Source organism: Lolium rigidum, chromosome 3, assembly GCF_022539505.1.
Source record: "Lolium rigidum isolate FL_2022 chromosome 3, APGP_CSIRO_Lrig_0.1, whole genome shotgun sequence".
Classification (NCBI taxonomy): Eukaryota; Viridiplantae; Streptophyta; class Magnoliopsida; order Poales; family Poaceae; genus Lolium; species Lolium rigidum.
In genome coordinates, this window is record NC_061510.1 from 71,751,382 (window position 1) to 71,772,735 (window position 21,354).

Sequence of the window (21,354 nt, forward strand, 5' to 3'; positions counted from 1 at the left end):
TTAAATAGGAGCTAAGTGCTATTAGGGTTTACTAATAGGACTGGTTGGTGCTTAAGTAGAAGTGATCTACATGTAGCAAGTATTAGTAGGTTTATTACTATGGTTTCTCCTAAGCATCATATCAAAGGATGGTTATCAAGGTGTTGCTATGAGTTAGGGTTTACTATGACTTCATATTGGCTTTACCAATAATCTCTAATAGTTTCTAAGCTAAGTGGTTTATCATTTCCTAAGTAAGGTTTAGTTGGATAGGAACATGTGATATGATTTGCTACACAAAGTTGATACTAGGGTTTATCATTATGGTTCTACTAGGGTTTAATGATTGAGGTTGATCTTAATGGTATGGTATATAAGAGTTGTGATCAATGTACTAATTCAATTAACAAGTTAGGGTTTCTACCTAGGTGACATTAGTGGATCATATAGGTTTTAATTAAGAATAGGAACATGAAATGATAATCTCATGTGACTTGGTTTTATGCTAGTGGACTCTAAGCATGTACTCAATTGTTGCTAATTAGGGTTCTATATGTATAGGTGAAGTGGATATGATCACATGGGCTAAATCCTTAGGGTTTTAGGTTTGCAACTACTATGGATGAACACATGAAATAATGAGATCAATGTCTTACTTAAATTAAAACTAGGGTTTCTAAATTATGGTACAACTCCTAAAATGATGATTGGAAATATAAGTGTGGTAACTAATTACTTTGAAGCATAATTAGTAATGGTTTGGCATCTTATTAATCTACACAAGACTTAATAATTAGAATAACTCCTATTTTAGTTTAATTAAGAATCAGAGTTTAATAATTGTTATTAGGGTTTAAAATAATTAACTTGTTATCTAAAGATGTTTAAGTAAATAAGTTTTGATTTACCAAAATAATATTAGCTTATAATATTTTCTTGAGTGATTTTTAATTAGGGTTTATGAATTACCACTAATAATTAAGCTAATGCAAATATGGTAAATAAAATTAATCCAAACATTTTACTTAGTTACTGAATAGTTAAAATTTAATTTTGAAACTTCATTAATTATTGAATTCAAATTGTATGTTAAATAATTGAAATGGCATAATTAATAAGGTTAAAAATAAGTGAATTTTTATTTTGACACACATTTTTGTTTTATATTTTATTTGAATAGGTTTTATTTTTGTGAACATTTTGATATATTATTTATATTTTTCTGAATTGAAATGGATTTTATAAAATTTTGCCAAGTTTCAGTATTTTACTGGAATTTGAAATTAAATGAAAATACTAAACATACCGAGCTAACCCTACCCCCACTCACTGACTCGTGGGGTCGATGACTGGGTCCATTGCCACGCGGGCAACGACCAAGTCAACATGTGCGGGAGCCCACGGCCACGTCACCTCTACCGGCGGCTTGACGCCGGCGGTCGACGAAGACGGCGCCGCCGCTACAAGGCACCCCGGATGCGCGGTTTGTATCAATCGAACGAGAAGAAGACGAGGAACACTCTGGTGGTGGCGGAATCTACTATTAGTGCCCGGAACTTCATCGGAAACAATGGCCCGCGGCGGTGCTCTCCGGCGAGGTATCGAAATCGAGATAGAGACAGAGCTATGATGCGATAGGTAGCTCGGAAGAAGCGCAAGCTCACCTTGAAGCTCAAGGTGCGATCATCTCCGGCGATTGTCGACGGAGACGGTGACGAATTCGCCATTCCCGGCGACGTACTGAGAAAGGAACGATCAAATTCGCCCTGCTCTGAGCTCCCCTTGAGGCCTGCTTGCTCCCAGATGATCTATACGCCAAGGCGCACCTCCTCGTCCACACGCCGGAGGCTGAAGTGGCTCCTACCGCCGTGTTCTTGATCGACGCCGGCGACAGAGAATGGAAGAATGCGAGAGATAGAGGACGACTGAGAGAGAATGGATGGGCGGCGAGGTTCTAGGGTTTCCTGGAGAATCTCCAGGCATATTTATAGAGCTCGGCGAGGTCGAATTGGTAAGTTCACCGTCGGCGACGGCCGAGATGTGGCGGTGTCATTGGTACCGCAAATGAGCACGAATCGAGATGTTTTTGGATAGGCTCGGACGCGAGAGGATTTGGGCGCGGTTCCGAGATTTCGACGACGTCCGGGGCATCCTTATCGCCGTCGTGGTCGTGGCCTCTCGGCGCGGGCGTGCTTTGTCGACGCCGTAGAGGAAGACGACGACGATATATCCTCGCACGATTTTTAAAGCAGCCGAAACGGTATTTGGTTCGAGCTGGGCTGCACCTGGGCTGTGGTGGTGGGTTGGTCCTGGGCTCAGCTGCTGGGCTGCACGACCAGGTAAGCCCACTTTTCTTTTTATCTCTTTTCTATTTTACTGTTTTTATTTTACTGTTTTGAATTTGTTATTTGAATTCAAATTTGAATTCTATTTTGTTTTGTAGGTTCTTAAACATTTGAATATCAGTATAACTTGATAACCATGCTCACTTGTATAATCTTGTTATTTAAACAAATATTTAGTTTAGGATTTAATTAATATCTTGTGAGGCTTGAGTAAAATATAAATGGTTTAGTTATTTATTTCAATTCCCTTTTTAATTTAGGAACCAGATCTATTTAAATGATTTGAAATTTAGAACATGTGCATGGTGAACACATTTTATTTTTCTAGTGCTTAACCATAGTGATCATTCACATATAATTTAATTATGGCTAGGGTTTAACAAATGGTAAAGGAAATGGAATTGGTTCATGATTTTATGTGAATGATAGTTCTTAAGTTTTAAGAAGATGATTTGGATATTGGTTTCACTTTACTTACCAAATGGCATTTAGTTCTAAAGTATGTATGGCTTGGCTTATACTTGTGATCTATGATACACAAGTTAGGACTTATGATTTTATGTGGAGTGGATCCCATATGAAATGGTTTAGGGTTTTGCATATTCTTCACTAAATTGAATATAAATAGGCATGAGGCATGGCAGGGTTCTACTTATAATCCAAAGGAATACTTGGATTGGTATTTAAAGGTGGTCTAGGGTTTTAGTAGTGATCACCAATATGATACACCACTAGGTTTAGGGTGTGAGCAATAGTTAGGTTATGTTTAATTGACTAGGATTATTCCTCTCATCACACTCATCCTAGATTCTTAGGGTTTATAATTAGTACCAAGTTGTGATGATTATGGATTTGGTTTCCTAAGGTTTTGCTATTGGAATAGGGTTCTCACCTCCAAGATTAAATATTGACTTGAACAACTAAGATTAGTACTACTCTAGTATTCTTGTATGAACATGGCTATGATTAGTATTATAACTTCTCTCACTTCTCAATGTCTTGGAATATCCTAAGATCCTACTCAAGAGATGATGATATGATCCTCTAAATATATGGTTTGCCTAGGAATTCTACCTTGCAATCTTATGTAGCTTGTTCTTCAGGAAATCTGATAAACCTGCATCTTGTGGTATGCCTCCACCTCCTAGCTTCTTCATCTTGATTCTAGCTAATTCACATGGAGTGGCTCTATGTGTTTGTTCCCATGTATGATGGTACTTGAGGATCAAATGGATGAAGGGATGTGGCTCTATTTATAGGCTTGGGAAAGCTCTAGTATCATGACACCTAGGTGGTGACTCTTATGTTGGTTTGATGAGTAAGGTGCTTGGTTGTCATGCCCTCATCCATAACAATCCTTTGAGCATGAGGTGGCAAAGCTTGGAAAGCAAGTCATGTAGATATTTTCATCCTATGTGGCAAGATCATTATCCTCTCATATGATTTATTCTTGGATAGCCAAGTGGCATTTGTCACTAGATATCTTGTGGATGGTTTTATTATTGTTGATGAGTCACTATATTATATTTGATTGGATTTATATTATAATATTGGTGAAAAGGTCAAAGTTGAGGGTTATTCCTCAAATTTGGATAGTTGGATTTGATTTCACCAAGGCATGATCATATGAGTTTCAAAATACTCATAGTTAATTTTATACAAATAGTTTGGACTATAATTCGTAATGTAAACGGATTTAGTTTTATGATATTCAATGTATTTAATAAGTTATGATTTAAATAAGAATGTGTGGCCTTTATGCACTTTAGACCTTGTGGTTTACCTTATTTAAAAGTGAATTAAATTACACACAAAGGTAGTTGCTAACTTTTAAATGTTATTAAGTTAGGGTTTGATTCTTAGAGAATGTGTTGTTGTAAATCTAATTCCATTTGATCTAATCCATAGATCAAATCCTCTCTACCCAAAATAAGGTTTTAGCAAAGATCACGAGTGAAGTTTATAGCGCTTGACTTGATGATATACTTCAATTCCGAGCAAGTCAAGTGAAAACTTCGATGATCGTGGTAAGTTTTATTTGAAAGCGCGAAAATTCCCCGGATTTTCTATGCATGAATGCAATGCACACTTTGGTGTTCTCTCATTTTGTTGCCTCTAAACCTGGGATATTACAGCCTCTCCCCTTAAACTGAACTTCGTCCCGAAGTTCGAACGCTCTCATGTTTCGGAACGTGGAACTGACTTGAACAGATCACCATCCTTCAACTCCATGGTGATCACACTATATATATTTGAATATATCCCTTGTCTAGATCCTTCATGGAGTCTTCTAATGTCTGGCACTGATACTTTCTTCAATTCTATGATTTCTTCCAACACTCTAAGCTTATAGGCTTACTCTCCAAAGATTCTTGGATTAGGACATCTTATTGAGTTAATGGACTTTACTAATGGCTATGGTGACATCTTCCTATTTAGGTACTTAAAACTTAGTTCTACCAATTGCGGTAATCCATACTGCGATGTAATATGGCACTATGGTGTACCAATTGCGATGTCCAAACCTAATTCTAAAGGATTTGTTTAAAGTAAGGTATTGTTTTCCCTTACTACCATAACTAAAGTAATGGTACTTGGTAAGGTATTTACAATAGGCATGGTCCTAGTTGTTTAGTCATACGAATGGATTAGACTCATTTAGTCCATCCCATCATGGCTTCTAGTTTATACTAGTTATCTTCCTTTTGGTTTCTTTAGGTTCCATGAAAGGAATCTTTCTAATAATCATTAGTTTTGGTATGGTCAAACTCCTTCGTATAGTATCTTCTTAGGCTTTGATTGTTCTCCGATATCTTCTTCCTCCAACTTCATTATCGAAGACTTACTTAAGTTCTCTTGGTTTCGAGTAATTAAAATTACCCACTCAAGTTAAGGTCTAACCCTTACTTCCTCGAGCTATGAACCTCGGCTTTTGGTCTGACAATCTCTTGAGAGTACCTTTAGATGGGTACCTCCCAACAACCTTATAAATATAAGATCGGACTTCTTCTCAGTTCAGACCTTTTTCTCCGTCTATCATACTCCAAATAATATCCTAATACTTCTCCTTCAGCCTTCCTCTCCCCCTTGGAGTTTACTAATGATCTTCCAACTTCGTTTCGTCTAATCATTAACTCCAAGGTTATGTAGTTGGTTTAGGCCTGGTTTATATTTTGTACCTTTCGAAAGTCTCATCAAGAATTCTTTGTGGTGTATCCACACAGTTGTGGGTATCCATTATGAATCCTCTGACTAAATATTTACCAGCTATGGAATACCAGCTATGAAATACTAGCTGCGGAATCCCCTTTTCTTTTAGGATAAAGAAATGTTCAGGCTGTGGGCTATCTGGTACCAGCTGCAGACTACCTAGTACCAGATGTGGCTTATTGGATACCAGCTGTGGCTATATTATGGTTTTAGGCAATATCTACCTACCAGCTGTGGCTACTTACATAGTTTTAGTTAAGATATACCTCACTTCACCTTCTTTCTCTTCATGGTTATCCTATATCAGCTGCGGTCTTATGATACCAGCTGCGAATTTACTTGGTTATTTTTCCTTCTTCTAGGGTTTGTTTTGCAAGAAAACCACTTGTGGACACTATGAAAATAGTATTGTAAGTGACTTCACTTGCATTCCCTTCTTCCATAAGGAATATGGCTCCACTTCTACTGCTCCATATTCTCTATTTTTCTCACTTCCATGATACTTCCATGTTGAAGTACTCCTTGTTTAAGGATAGAAGTGAGTTTTGATTAGTCCTTCCTTTAGAGTATTGTGGTTGCTTCCCACAATTTTACTTCCTTCTTCAAGTGAACCTTCATCTTATCTTCAAAAATCTTCAGAATTCGTCACTTCCTTACACGAATACCTTTACCCTCTAGACCTATAACATCAAGTAAGAGCTTGATATTGCAACATGCATTTGCATATCAAAGTCAAACTTCATGTATGGATCTAGTCAATCAATGAAAATCCAATAAAATCCAAGAAAATCCGGCTTTGTGCTTATAATACACATCCTTATATACCTGAATATAATAGTTGGGTAAGACATCCCTAAACATCAGGATCAGATGTGTAGTATATAACACCACATAAGATATGTTTAGGTTGTGGTACTTAGCACGAATACGTGAATTTCTACTATTGGTCTCAACATTTATCTTAATTGCACATTTGCAATAAGACAAACTTGAAACAAAATGACCTGGGATAGTTGGAGTTAACCTAGTTTTCTTTGGAAGTACTATAAAAATAGTATACCATATATATGTGCGATTGAGGACTACTTCCTATAATACAATTAGTTCTAACATGTCTACTCTAAACACATGATTGTTTAGAATATACCACCTATAACTCTAGGATTTCTCTATGTGATATGCTCTAAATAAGCCTTCTTTAAATTAAGGACTATGATTCTAACATACTTGGTACAGTTTCCAGGATTTTAAGGCCTAAGCTTTCGAACTATTCCCTAAATCCTTACTCCTTATCATTCTTTTGTTATCGTACTTATGATGTTCTACTCCATCATATCATGACTCTCAAGTGAATCATACATGATAACCTAGTTTATTATTGAAAGTAGACTCATGCAACTCCTATCACTCTTCCTTACCTCCCATGATTGACTCATCATAGCTATATACTATCTTGTATAACTTATCTCCCTTACCGAACATCGAGTCATTTGACATTTTTAATGACTCTTACTTAACTATAACTTGCATTGGTATACTTCTTCCAATAGGATATCTTCCTTATGGTTGTATCCTCTCTTTGGACTACCATGTATTGTATACCAATCGTGGTCTACTACCACCCATTATCTTAAGCTTCAATGGTGTTCTAATTATTTGGAATGAAGCAAGATAACTAATTAACCTTATTTAAGAAATATAGATAAGAAAGCTTGACTCAAGTGTGTCAGGATTATTCTCAAGGGAATACCCATCTCAAGTCAAAATAATAGTTGGTTTAACTAAGACAACTTCCTATAGACACTACCAAACCTATAGGTCTCCTTTAAAGGGTTTTAATCCTAGGGTCAAAGCATTTGCTCTGATACCAGCTGTGATGACCCAGCGTACCACCGCATGGTGTAGTACACAAGTCGTTGACATAACACAAGTGAAACACCGTTCCACCCATATTACATCTCTCGAGTGGTACAACGAAACATATGCGAGTCCAAGGTATGTCTATAGAAGTACACACGAACTGTTTACATAAGATCCACACAGACCTCCTACTTTACAGGTGAGGTAAAAATTCAAATAAAGCTCCGGAAGAACGACTCGTAGTCTATCTTATTGCTAACTCAAGTTCAAGAGCTACTTGGCTTGCTATAGAAATCTAGCTACTTAGGTGCTATGATTAGGGCAAGGTTCCCTTCTATTACTAGTCTAGGTTTCCATTATAGCTGATGTAGAAGTTGACTCCATTGACTTCTTTGATTGGATTCTTCATCTCGTTGCAGTTGACTCCTTTGTCTTCGAGTTCCACGGTAGTTTCTCCTTCGGTGCCTTGCTCTAAGAAGGGGTTCAAACGAGATAGAATGAGTACGAGCGTACTCAAGCAAGTTCATATTAGGAAATAGATGTATCATGCACTAGCTACAGCCCATAGACCGAGAAAGTCATAGGCCAATGCAGGTTTTCATAATCATTTCTTCAAAAGGTTTATTTTATTCCGAAAACTATGCCCGTCGGTCTTCACGAGTTGACCGAACTTCGTGGAGTTCCTTTCTCGCCGCGTTCGCAGTTCCCTTCCCGGAACAGGGAGTGACAGTCACAATTCAGTATCCTCTGCAGAGGTGCGTTACTTTTCCCATAAGAGACCTTATCCTTGTTGCCAACCAGGCGTATACTTTCCCGTCCACACTTCCTTTGGTGTGAGGCCAGGTGTAAGATCCAAGTCCACACCGCCTTCTCCGCGACTGCAAACCCACCCTTTTGTCCGACCCTACACCTCCAGTAGACTTCCCGATAATACGGCTTTACTCATGGTGTACTCCGGACAATCCTTCATAGATCGGAAGAGATTAACATCACCAATGGATGGGGATTTAAAAGGATTTCCCAACCTATTGCGGCAGTGCCTCCAAGCACCCCACCGTCTCTCCGATCCGTTGGCGTGCGTAAGGGAAAAGATACAGCTGACTTCCCGCGAGCCATTATAGATCTTATGGTCAACGCGATATGTACGGCGCTAGAATCACCGGACGGCATTGGTAATTTAATCCTAGGGTGATATAACCCATTGCAATGGAACCTCCACCATATCAACACATACCATGGTTCCATTGCCCACCACATAGTCATATTCATAATTGTAAAATAATACTTTGCTTTTCAATGCATGAGTGATAAGTATAGTACTTTGCATATAATTTGATAAAAATAATCAAATGACATGAGCAAGCGATGAACTTGCCTTTCTTGACTCGCAAGATTATGCGGGCAAAAGCTTCGATACGTGATAACTCCAAATGCTGAAATACCATCATCGTCCGGTAAGGACAATGTTTAAAGAACTGGCAAAGATGCTATAATGCATAATATGAGATGCAATCGTCCCGAGCGTAACCTAACCTCGATGATTTAGGATGGATGAGTTGTAAAGATTTCTTTAGGGTTGGTTGCACTTTTAGAATGGTTCTCAAACAAGGTTCTTATTAGGGTTTGGTTATATTAGCATCATAATCAAGTGATATAAGACATCATAACAATTATACACATAAAGAATAGTGGTGGAATAGTATGTAAAGAACAGTTGTCAATTTTACGTTCTACAGAACATTGTTGATGGTTACCTTTACTATACTTTGAAAGAATAACTTTTGAAGAACATGTTAATTAAGAAATAATAAGTATTTGAAAGAAGGATTAGGGCTTCTAAGGTTTGATTGACATTTGTACTTCAAAAGAATAACTTTTGAAGAACAGGTTAAATAAGAATATGAACTACTTTAAATAGGAGCTAAGTGCTATTAGGGTTTACTAATAGGACTGGTTGGTGCTTAAGTAGAAGTGATCTACATGTAGCAAGTATTAGTAGGTTTATTACTATGGTTTCTCCTAAGCATCATATCAAAGGATGGTTATCAAGGTGTTGCTATGAGTTAGGGTTTACTATGACTTCATATTGGCTTTACCAATAATCTCTAATAGTTTCTAAGCTAAGTGGTTTATCATTTCCTAAGTAAGGTTTAGTTGGATAGGAACATGTGATATGATTTGCTACACAAAGTTGATACTAGGGTTTATCATTATGGTTCTACTAGGGTTTAATGATTGAGGTTGATCTTAATGGTATGGTATATAAGAGTTGTGATCAATGTACTAATTCAATTAACAAGTTAGGGTTTCTACCTAGGTGACATTAGTGGATCATATAGGTTTTAATTAAGAATAGGAACATGAAATGATAATCTCATGTGACTTGGTTTTATGCTAGTGGACTCTAAGCATGTACTCAATTGTTGCTAATTAGGGTTCTATATGTATAGGTGAAGTGGATATGATCACATGGGCTAAATCCTTAGGGTTTTAGGTTTGCAACTACTATGGATGAACACATGAAATAATGAGATCAATGTCTTACTTAAATTAAAACTAGGGTTTCTAAATTATGGTACAACTCCTAAAATGATGATTGGAAATATAAGTGTGGTAACTAATTACTTTGAAGCATAATTAGTAATGGTTTGGCATCTTATTAATCTACACAAGACTTAATAATTAGAATAACTCCTATTTTAGTTTAATTAAGAATCAGAGTTTAATAATTGTTATTAGGGTTTAAAATAATTAACTTGTTATCTAAAGATGTTTAAGTAAATAAGTTTTGATTTACCAAAATAATATTAGCTTATAATATTTTCTTGAGTGATTTTTAATTAGGGTTTATGAATTACCACTAATAATTAAGCTAATGCAAATATGGTAAATAAAATTAATCCAAACATTTTACTTAGTTACTGAATAGTTAAAATTTAATTTTGAAACTTCATTAATTATTGAATTCAAATTGTATGTTAAATAATTGAAATGGCATAATTAATAAGGTTAAAAATAAGTGAATTTTTATTTTGACACACATTTTTGTTTTATATTTTATTTGAATAGGTTTTATTTTTGTGAACATTTTGATATATTATTTATATTTTTCTGAATTGAAATGGATTTTATAAAATTTTGCCAAGTTTCAGTATTTTACTGGAATTTGAAATTAAATGAAAATACTAAACATACCGAGCTAACCCTACCCCCACTCACTGACTCGTGGGGTCGATGACTGGGTCCATTGCCACGCGGGCAACGACCAAGTCAACATGTGCGGGGAGCCCACGGCCACGTCACCTCTACCGGCGGCTTGACGCCGGCGGTCAGACGAAGACGGCGCCGCCGCTACAAGGCACCCCCGGATGCGCGGTTTGTATCAATCGAACGAGAAGAAGACGAGGAACACTCTGGTGGTGGCGGAATCTACTATTAGTGCCCGGAACTTCATCGGAAACAATGGCCCGCGGCGGTGCTCTCCGGCGAGGTATCGAAATCGAGATAGAGACGAGCTATGATGCGATAGGTAGCTCGGAAGAAGCGCAAGCTCACCTTGAAGCTCAAGGTGCGATCATCTCCGGCGATTGTCGACGGAGACGGTGACGAATTCGCCATTCCCGGCGACGTACTGAGAAAGGAACGATCAAATTCGCCCTGCTCTGAGCTCCCCTTGAGGCCTGCTTGCTCCCAGATGATCTATACGCCAAGGCGCACCTCCTCGTCCACACGCCGGAGGCTGAAGTGGCTCCTACCGCCGTGTTCTTGATCGACGCCGGCGACGGAGAATGGAAGAATGCGAGAGATAGAGGACGACCGAGAGAGAATGGATGGGCGGCGAGGTTCTAGGGTTTCCTGGAGAATCTCCCGGCATATTTATAGAGCTCGGCGAGGTCGAATTGGTAAGTTCACCGTCGGCGACGGCCGAGATGTGGCGGTGTCATTGGTACTGCAAATGAGCACGAATCGAGATGTTTTTGGATAGGCTCGGACGCGAGAGGATTTGGGCGCGGTTCTGAGATTTCTGACGACGTCCAGGGCATCCTTATCGCCGTCGTGGTCGTGGCCTACTGGCGCAGGCGTGCTGTCGACGCCGTAGAGGAAGACGACGACGATATATCCTCGCACGATTTTTAAAGCAGCCGAAACGGTATTTGGTTCGGGCTGGGCTGCACCTGGGCTGTGGTGGTGGGTTGGTCCTGGGCTCAGCTGCTGGGCTGCACGACCAGGTAAGCCCCCTTTTCTTTTTATCTCTTTTCTATTTTCTGTTTTTATTTTCTGTTTTGAATTTGTTATTTGAATTCAAATTTGAATTCTATTTTGTTTTGTAGGTTCTTAAACATTTGAATATCAGTATAACTTGATAACCATGCTCACTGTATAATCTTGTTATTTAAACAAATATTTAGTTTAGGATTTAATTAATATCTTGTGAGGCTTGAGTAAAATATAAATGGTTTAGTTATTTATTTCAATTCCCTTTTTAATTTAGGAACCAGATCTATTTAAATGATTTGAAATTTAGAACATGTGCATGGTGAACACATTTTATTTTTCTAGTGCTTAACCATAGTGATCATTCACATATAATTTAATTATGGCTAGGGTTTAACAAATGGTAAAGGAAATGGAATTGGTTCATGATTTTATGTGAATGATAGTTCTTAAGTTTTAAGAAGATGATTTGGATATTGGTTTCACTTTACTTACCAAATGGCATTTAGTTCTAAAGTATGTATGGCTTGGCTTATACTTGTGATCTATGATACACAAGTTAGGACTTATGATTTTATGTGGAGTGGATCCCATATGAAATGGTTTAGGGTTTTGCATATTCTTCACTAAATTGAATATAAACAGGCATGAGGCATGGCAGGGTTCTACTTATAATCCAAAGGAATACTTGGATTGGTATTTAAAGGTGGTCTAGGGTTTTAGTAGTGATCACCAATATGATACACCACTAGGTTTAGGGTGTGAGCAATAGTTAGGTTATGTTTAATTGACTAGGATTATTCCTCTCATCACACTCATCCTAGATTCTTAGGGTTTATAATTAGTACCAAGTTGTGATGATTATGGATTTGGTTTCCTAAGGTTTTGCTATTGGAATAGGGTTCTCACCTCCAAGATTAAATATTGACTTGAACAACTAAGATTAGTACTACTCTAGTATTCTTGTATGAACATGGCTATGATTAGTATTATAACTTCTCTCACTTCTCAATGTCTTGGAATATCCTAAGATCCTACTCAAGAGATGATGATATGATCCTCTAAATATATGGTTTGCCTAGGAATTCTACCTTGCAATCTTATGTAGCTTGTTCTTCAGGAAATCTGATAAACCCGCATCTTGTGGTATGCCTCCACCTCCTAGCTTCTTCATCTTGATTCTAGCTAATTCACATGGAGTGGCTCTATGTGTTTGTTCCCATGTATGATGGTACTTGAGGATCAAATGGATGAAGGGATGTGGCTCTATTTATAGGCTTGGGAAAGCTCTAGTATCATGACACCTAGGTGGTGACTCTTATGTTGGTTTGATGAGTAAGGTGCTTGGTTGTCATGCCCTCATCCATAACAATCCTTTGAGCATGAGGTGGCAAAGCTTGGAAAGCAAGTCATGTAGATATTTTCATCCTATGTGGCAAGATCATTATCCTCTCATATGATTTATTCTTGGATAGCCAAGTGGCATTTGTCACTAGATATCTTGTGGATGGTTTTATTATTGTTGATGAGTCACTATATTATATTTGATTGGATTTATATTATAATATTGGTGAAAAGGTCAAAGTTGAGGGTTATTCCTCAAATTTGGATAGTTGGATTTGATTTCACCAAGGCATGATCATATGAGTTTCAAAATACTCATAGTTAATTTTATACAAATAGTTTGGACTATAATTCGTAATGTAAACGGATTTAGTTTTATGATATTCAATGTATTTAATAAGTTATGATTTAAATAAGAATGTGTGGCCTTTATGCACTTTAGACCCTGTGGTTTAACTTATTTATAAGTGAATTAAATTACACACAAAGGTAGTTGCTAACTTTTAAGTGTTAATAAGTTAGAGTTTGATTCTTAAAGAATTTGTTGTTGTAAATCTAATTCCATTTGATCTAATCCATAGATCAAATCCTCTCTACCCAAAATAAGGTTTTAGCAAAGATCACGATGAAGTTTATAGCGCTTGACTTGATGATATACTTCAATTCCGAGCAAGTCAAGTGAAAACTTCGATGATCGTGGTAAGTTTTATTTGAAAGCGCGAAAATTCCCCGGATTTTCTATGCATGAATGCAATGCACACTTTGGTGTTCTCTCATTTTGTTGCCTCTAAACCTGGGATATTACACGGTGGTTGCTGCGGCCTCGCCCATCGCGTCGAGCACGTATTGGGTCTGCGGAGATGGCTTGGGTGGCGCCATGGTGACTCCTCTCCGAACCGAGCAAACCAGCTACCGGACTGACGAGAATCGAGCGCGGATCGAGGGGATCAAGCACTCAACCTCTGCTGTTTGCCGGGATTCTACAGCTCAAGGTCAGAAAATTGGGGAATCCCACTGAACCCTAGCCCCGTGGAAACGAAACACAAATCTGATACCAAATGTTACGCCCCCTTGCCGTTGTGATTGCCGGTGTGAGACTCCGATATATGCCGGACTTGGAAGAGAAGAATAATAGAGGACGATGAACAAGAGACAGGAGAATTTGGGTTTTCCATGTTAGACCTGAGTACATTCGGGTGGTTACTCCATCCCAACTCCTCGCACAGCCTGGCACCAAGGCCCACCCCGTCAGGCGCGCGCGCGCACCAACTCATGCCTAAGACTACCCACAATGGGAGTATCATAGGTAGTATCATGCATTTTATGCATGCAAAATGCTAATGTGGCAGTGCAATTAAGGATGAGAGAGAGGATACTAGTATCATAGGTAGATACTGTATCATAGCGCATACTATTAGAAAAATTAATGTCAAGTAAATCTTGTACATATATTTGCATTGAGATTCTACAAAATAATTAATATATGAAGACTATGATACTAGTATATGATACCATGCATTATGGAGATAGTAACATGTAGTAGTATCATACGCATGATACTTCTATATGATACTATGCATTGTGACTAGTCTAAGAGGTCGTTTGGAAGCCAGGCTTTCATTTCGTTTGTAGCATTTTAAAATGAATACATGTATTCATTTCATTTACATTGTAATTTCAGAAATATACACTTGTTTGGTTGCCACAGGAATTGCAAATGACAAGCAGAATTCAATATTGAATGTGTAGAGGCTTCCATAGAGAATTGCAAATGACAGGTTTCAGCTTGGAATCATGTTTACCCATGGAGTCATTTTGCTGGAATTCCTAAATGAAATGACAGCACAATTCTGTGGCAACCAAACAGCCCACCTATAGAATTCCAAAATGAATTCCAGGATTCCAGGCCCAAATGATGGATACCAAACGACCTCTAAGGTGTCACAGCTTCACTCGTGACAAATTTCCACAAGTAACATCGCTCAAAGCATTAAAGAACTTGCACTCTCAATCTCTTCTCTCCAACCGGGACCTGCATATCGGTCTGCACTTCAATCCTCGGACAGAGTTTTGTAGGTCTACTGGCGCTGAGTATTTCATCAAGCACTTTCTTGAGAACAAAACCAACGCTGAAGAAGTCACTGTGATGAACACCGGGCAACCTGAGCACCTTCAAAACCTGGCCCTCCACCCCAGACCACTCCTTCTCGATCGCCTCCAGGCTCACCATGTTTATGTCGCCATCGCCGTCCCCGTACACCACCTCCGGGGCGCCCACGAACCCGTCTTCCCCATACACGAATGTCTCCGGCGTGCTGACGCCTACTCCTATGATGCTGGTCACCGGCACCATCGGCGCCGGGAGCGCCTCCCACATCGGCAGCACCCGCGTCACGTATGGCCGGACTCCCTCCGGGAAGCCGATGGCCTCGAGGAAGTCCACGATGTTGTATGCCGTATACGTCGTGTTGTTGGCCACCACCAGCGGCCGGTCACCGAACACCATCGGCGTGGGCAGGCGCCAGAGCGCGCTCTGCTGGTTCCGCCCCAGGCGGATCCTGCACGGCCGCGCGAGGTTCGGCAGTCCGAGGTCCATGCCCGCGGCAAGAATGTCCATCCCCTCCACGAAGCCGCCGAGCGCAGCAGCGACGAAGATGACGCGCTTGACGTATCGCCGGCGCCAGGCAAGCGGCCGGCCGAGGAGGAACTGGTACGCGAGCGCGCAGCCGAAGCTGTGCGGGACGACGACAACCGGCCGGCCCTCGTTGAGCGAGCTCGCCCTCTCGATGAGGCGCGCGAGGGCGGCGAAGTAGCGGGCGCCCTCCGCTGACGGGTGGCCGCGCGGCGCGACGGAGTAGCGGAAGTCGTACGGCGCGCCGAACAGGCTCTCACCGTCCCGGTAGCCCACGGCTTCCAGCTGCCGCACCAGTGGGTCCCACCTGTCATTGGGCACAGATTTGATGCTCCAATCATGTCAGTCCAGCTCCAGCAAGGCAGCAATGCTCCCAAATTATCCTAGGAAGCAGCAACTGAAACGATCGAGTGGGTTTGGAAGTGTACAGGTGCACGGTGGTGGACAGACTCACCCAATTAAGCCGCGCGTGGAGGCGAAGAACGGGACCCGGGTCACGACGCCGGCGGCGTTACCGTAGTCGTCGGCGACGGCGTCGTAGACGACGCTCATCTGGTCCGTGAAGCACGTGGCCTGGTGCGGGTCGTCCATCGCCTTGTGGTTGATCGGCCACAGCCGGAACCACCCTTTCCCCTTCCGCGCGCCGCAGACAGGCGTCGGCGGCTCGTACGCCGCCGTCAGCTGCGCCTCGAGCTGGTTCGCCGCGTAGCCGGGCACGAGCACGACCGGGTGCAGGCTCTTGGTGTCGCCGGCGGAGTGGCAACGGAGCGGCCGGAGGGCGCCCAGGAGCACGAGCACGGCCAGGGCGACGAGCCGAGAAAGATCCATGCGAGTGATATTTTGCGACAGAGGCATGTGCCACGGAAAATAACAGGAGTGTTGTCTGTCCTACCAGAAGAAAAAAATGAACCAACCGGTGCCATCGATCTCTGCCTGTCAAATTTCACATCGATGACAGGCCAGGAGGCAGACACTTGGAACACCGATCTCTGCCTGTCAAATTTCACATCGATGACAGGCCAGGAGGCAGACACTTGGAAATGTTTCTCTGGGTGCCATGTTTCTGCTAAAAATTCTGTCACTGTACACTATGTATGAGTGCACCGGCTGTCCCAGCAAAATAAAAACAAAATCTTTGGGTTTCAAGGATCTCAGCCTTCCAAATATCATCACACTGACTGATGTCCAGCAGGCAGGCGCGCAATCCTTCGCCGTGCTTCTACTGGGTCACAGGTTTCTGATACAACATCGTCTTGATGTGTGATGTGCAAGGATGTGACCAGAATCAATTGCTACAAGGCTCCTTTATCACACCGTCATTCAACAGCATCAAGACAATATCGTAAGCACCAATCTTCAATAAAGGTTGCTGAATATAATCACCTTAATACCTGCTTTCAGTTGTATATTCATGGTACTATACAATTTACAATGGAACAGCATGTTCTTGTGCCCAAGTTCAGCAGCCCTCTACTGGCTACTGAGATACAAACACACAAATCTATCCATGACCTGTAACCGTTGAACTTTTAGCAGCCTCGCTGATCTCTCCACTGAAGGTACAGCAGCCCTGCATTGTAGTGAGTGTACGCTCCAGCAACCACCAAGACATGGAAGAGCTGGTGGCTATGCCCGGCAATGTCAAACTTCCCGGGCATCCAGCGCTCAGGCACCCGAGTTGCGTACACCAATGCTCCAATCCCATAGAACAGGCCCATTAAAATTTCATATCCGGTAGTGTGCAATGCCTCCGGTTGATCCCAAAAGAGGATCAACTTGTGGAAAACAGGGATCACACCCGATGCTCCCATGCCAAAGAAGAGGCACGCTCGTATGACTCGGAACTCAGGGTTCTGGAAGACCGGTAGCAAGGAGAAGGCAATAGTGGCTACTCCTAAAATAGTTATGCAACTGAGGTAGAGGTTGCAAAAGAAAGGGTGGCACATGAAAGAGTAGTATACTGGAGGGTAGAAGGATGTGGCGATAAGAGCAGCAATGCCTGCATAATCAAGCCGGAGCATAACATATGCAAGGCGGCGAGAGTGACAAGAGAGAAGGTGGCATGTGCTGCTGGCAAGAAGGCAAAACATGGCTCCTCCCAAGAATGCAAAGAACGGCCACCTAGAGATCGGCCTAATAAAGTGTGGTGCAAGCAAATTTGCTACGTCATCCTTCATGTTTTCCTGCACAGATGAAAATCGATGCTTGTTATGTCACAAGTTATCAGCACATCAGTTAAAAACAACTGGTATATATAAGTCATGCATTACAAAACACAATATGCATTACAATCTAATGAGGATTGGATGGATTTCAGTGAAATATACATAAAAGGGTCATTGGTATGTTCTTACATAAATCCATAACGCCCTGATGATATAAATAAAATATTTTTATTTCTTCTCCGTATGTGTACCAAGTACCAACAACAGTGGCTTGCATCTAAAATACAGCAAGTTTTGAGATGGGCAAACGATGTATACTAAATAAAGGTTCTTTGTTTCGTGAACAGGCAAATTTCTTGATGCAACTTCTTTTCCAGTAACCTACTACTAACTAGCAGAATTTAATATTCTTTTTACTGATAACATCTACAAGTCAAATCTTGTTCAATGTCAGCTTAAACTGTCTTAATTTGGTCAAAACTCAAAAGTCAGACAGAATCAGCCAGATTGGGCATACCTAGAATAAAATACAAATCTAAATGGCTTTGATTTAATAGTTCAGCTCTGATAAGAATTTCCTATTAGATGTTGTCAGCAGGTTAACACTGTGTTTCTGGAACCCAGCATAAAGTACTAGTGGTGATGAGTGAAGAATGAAACAAAATAGATGTTTTGTTGGCAACTTACAAGAACTGAAAGATTAGTTTCATTGGAATGGGTAAATCTGTGCGGCAAGCAACTCGAGAGTAACTCCAAGAGACGCCAGCGAGATACTGACGGAAGCACATCAATAGAATTCCATGAGGTCCTCAAGTCACCCGTCATCTTTTGTAAATCAGAAAAGTTAGGTAGTGAAGGAAGGCATGCCGCAAGCTCTGCCTGAATTTTATGAAGATCAGCATTCCGCAGCATTTCCGGTAAATGCTGCAGGCTCTGAAGATCTACGCTTGGAACTTTTGTTGCGGTATATATGGTCAAAGCGAGGAAGATGAAGAATCCAATCAAGTGCCTGAAATACACACATGAAAGATGGTTTATTAGATCTGAAAAATTCTACAAAATTCATACTATGTTGAATCATCGGTAAATAATAACCACACAGAAGTTTGCCAGCCATAATTTCCTGGAATTGTTATGTCAATAACTACAGTACACAATGCACATAAGGGGCCTTGGCGAAATGAATGCTATCAATTCGACAGATTAATACGCAACAGAGACAAGAAAAAGACAGATTTGAAGTCCATGGTTCAGTTTAACGTATGATCCATCGAAAGGGCGCTTCTTAGTTAACTGGTGGTCTTCCCCTCTTACCTGACATGAATAAATGCTTTGAAGTTCAGAGTTGCTGCCAATTATAAAGAAAAAGTTCAGAGTTGCTGCCAATTATAAACAAAAAGTTCAGAATTGCTGCCAATTATAAACAAAAAGTTCAGAATTGCTGCCAATTATAAAAGAAGTTCAGAGTTGCTGCCAATTATAAAAAAAAGTTGAGAGTTGTGCTGCCTCACAATGCATTTTCAGTGCTGAACTTGGTCAACATTTTTCTTACATCGGAATTAATTTAAGTTTCAAGCTAAGGTTCAGTGAGCTGAAATCAAATGGAAACAGGCGGGGCAATTCTTGTTTCCCAGGAAGCCGCCTCTCTGTTCTAGCCATATTTACAGAGCTGAACAGATTGCGTGCGTGGTTGAATCGCCTCAGAAACGAGGCAATAAAACTGCAGATAAAAATTACGATACATTGGAATTGGAACGCGCAATGTTTCAAGATTCGGGCTACAGATAATACAATGCTATCAGCCATGAGGGCTACATGTCTAGGGGATTCAATCCGCTGTTCTACTGAGCGCACGGTAAAATTTAATTGGAATCTGACTGAGGCATAATCACGCATGGCAGAAGAAAAAGAAGCAATCGGATGGAAGAATCAAGTCAATTGGGGGAAGAGAGAGATGTTTGAGATTACTTACGTCCAGACGTTGAGTGTCTCGTTGTGGATGGAGAAGGCGGAGAGGAGCACCTGCGGTAGCGGCCACTCGCAGCGGTAGTGGCGCAGGATGTACTCGTTGTCCCGCATGTAGGCCGGCAGCGCCCGGTACTCGACGAGGCCGTAGCGCCTCCCCTTCTTGCCCTGCTTCCCCTTCTTTTCTTCCTCCTCCTCCTCTTCCCCCAGCATCGGGCCCTCCACCTCCGCCTCCTCCACCGCCGCCATCGCCATCGTCGTCGCCGAAGGGAAGAAAGAAGACCGGGAGAGAGAGCCGGGCCCGGGCGGGTGCTATGCCGGATGCCGTCCCGTTAGAATATTCGCCGCACGATAGCTCGGCGACGAGGAGGACGAGGGCGCTGGTTGGTTGGTTGTATCGCGTCGGGGCCCTTGGGTTGCGTCGGCCCGTCGATCTCGGCGAGGTGGTCGCGCGCGCGCGCCTCGGTGCGTCCCCTTCACCCCAGATTTAGCAGGCTGTGCGTTTTGGGATTTTAGTTGGTGTTGCCGGCGCCATTGCCCATTGGTGCGGTGTGGACGAGCCGGGCACTCGTGCCGACTCTCCATCGATTTCTCACTCGGCCTAGATTTGGTAGATCCCGTCTCGTTCACAAGGAAAGGCCGTGGATGGCTGGACTGGACCACGCCGGCCCGTGCCACGGATCCGAAGTGCCATACACGTTTCCGGGAAAAACAAAGCGTGCGGGATTCTTCAAGCTGTCGCATGCAAGGGACGTGTTGCCAAAAACCTTCCCTAGGCTATATTTTATTAGCCACGACAGAAATTTGTGGTTAAAAGCATGTTTTTCATGGCTAAAGAGCCATTTGAGATGAAATAGTCGTGGTCGCTATCGCGTCACCTAAAGTTATACCACACATTTTCTTATCCCTGACAGATTTCGATCCAACAAAGGATCAAATTTCATTATCAGGGGGAATAACGAAACCATGTTCAGTTAAGTACAAACGAAAAACACAAACGGAAAAAGGAAAACGCCCGTCCTAATGCTAGAGTTTAAACTGGATCAACCGAAAGGAACTAGACATATTATTTTATAGGACCAACAGTACGAGGGAGCTAGCAAAGCGAAAAGACCACAGACAAACAACAGCCTTTTTTTTTTTTTTTTTTTTTGAGATACACACAAACAACAGCTTCAGATAGAGGATTAGGCCATATATAAAGCTGCACTTCAGGTGTTGTCACAAGCTTCCTTATCTTCCTCAGGTTTCTTATCAGTTGATCACTCATCCCTGGTAGATGAGTGAGCATCAGCGAAGGAAATTCATGTCGTTGTAGATCTGATTTTAGGATGGCTACCCCAGCATTTAGCAAGCTGGCTCGGCAAAAACCCATAAAAAGTAGGTAGGCCAATCCAACAAAAACCCATAAAAAGTAGGTAGCCGGCTAGAATTCCTAGTAAGCAACTCCTTGCCAATTGCATCTCTATAAGACTGCTTGATCAACACAAACAAGATCCAAGTTAAGCCAAGATGATCACAAGATTAAAAAAAGGCAAAAAAAAATCGGAAGATTTAACCAATATATCTGCCTTAGGCATCACATGCGCACGAACTGGGCCAAAAACCAGAAACTGAAGCTCTGATACCACTTTTGGGT

General features: G+C 41.3%; 2 protein-coding genes across 2 annotated transcripts in view; both read right to left on the reverse strand.

The window, feature by feature from the left end:
• LOC124695023 (lecithin-cholesterol acyltransferase-like 1) overlaps nucleotides 1–16,413 on the reverse strand; it is a 29,734-nt gene extending 13,321 nt beyond the window's left edge. The window contains exons 1-2 of the mRNA XM_047227924.1: nucleotides 16,040–16,413; nucleotides 14,918–15,892 (exon numbers count right to left, since the gene is read on the reverse strand). Of these exons, the coding sequence (XP_047083880.1) occupies nucleotides 14,944–15,892; nucleotides 16,040–16,413 (1,323 nt within the window). The 3' untranslated portion in view covers nucleotides 14,918–14,943. The remainder of the gene's footprint in view (nucleotides 1–14,917; nucleotides 15,893–16,039) is intronic.
• A 527-nt stretch (nucleotides 16,414–16,940) lies between these two features.
• On the reverse strand, nucleotides 16,941–19,988 carry LOC124696752 (heptahelical transmembrane protein ADIPOR3-like). The gene is made up of 3 exons (XM_047229432.1): nucleotides 19,723–19,988; nucleotides 18,438–18,759; nucleotides 16,941–17,768 (listed from the first exon to the last, which is right to left on the reverse strand). The coding sequence occupies exons 1-3, from the start codon at nucleotides 19,968–19,970 to the stop codon at nucleotides 17,115–17,117; spliced, it is 1,224 nt and encodes a 407-aa protein (XP_047085388.1). The 5' UTR covers nucleotides 19,971–19,988; the 3' UTR covers nucleotides 16,941–17,114.
• Between the last annotated feature and the right edge of the window lie 1,366 nt (nucleotides 19,989–21,354).

Excerpts from the sequence above, each read along its gene's own strand:
- LOC124696752 (XM_047229432.1), bottom strand. The coding sequence starts at position 19,970 with ATGGCGATGGCGGCGGTGGAGGAGGCGGAGGTGGAGGGCCCGATGCTG. Across the intron at positions 18,760-19,722 it reads GAGACACTCAACGTCTGGAC|GCACTTGATTGGATTCTTCA; the intron begins GTAAGTAATCTC and ends TGTGTATTTCAG. Across the intron at positions 17,769-18,437 it reads AAACTAATCTTTCAGTTCTT|GAAAACATGAAGGATGACGT; the intron begins GTAAGTTGCCAA and ends TCATCTGTGCAG.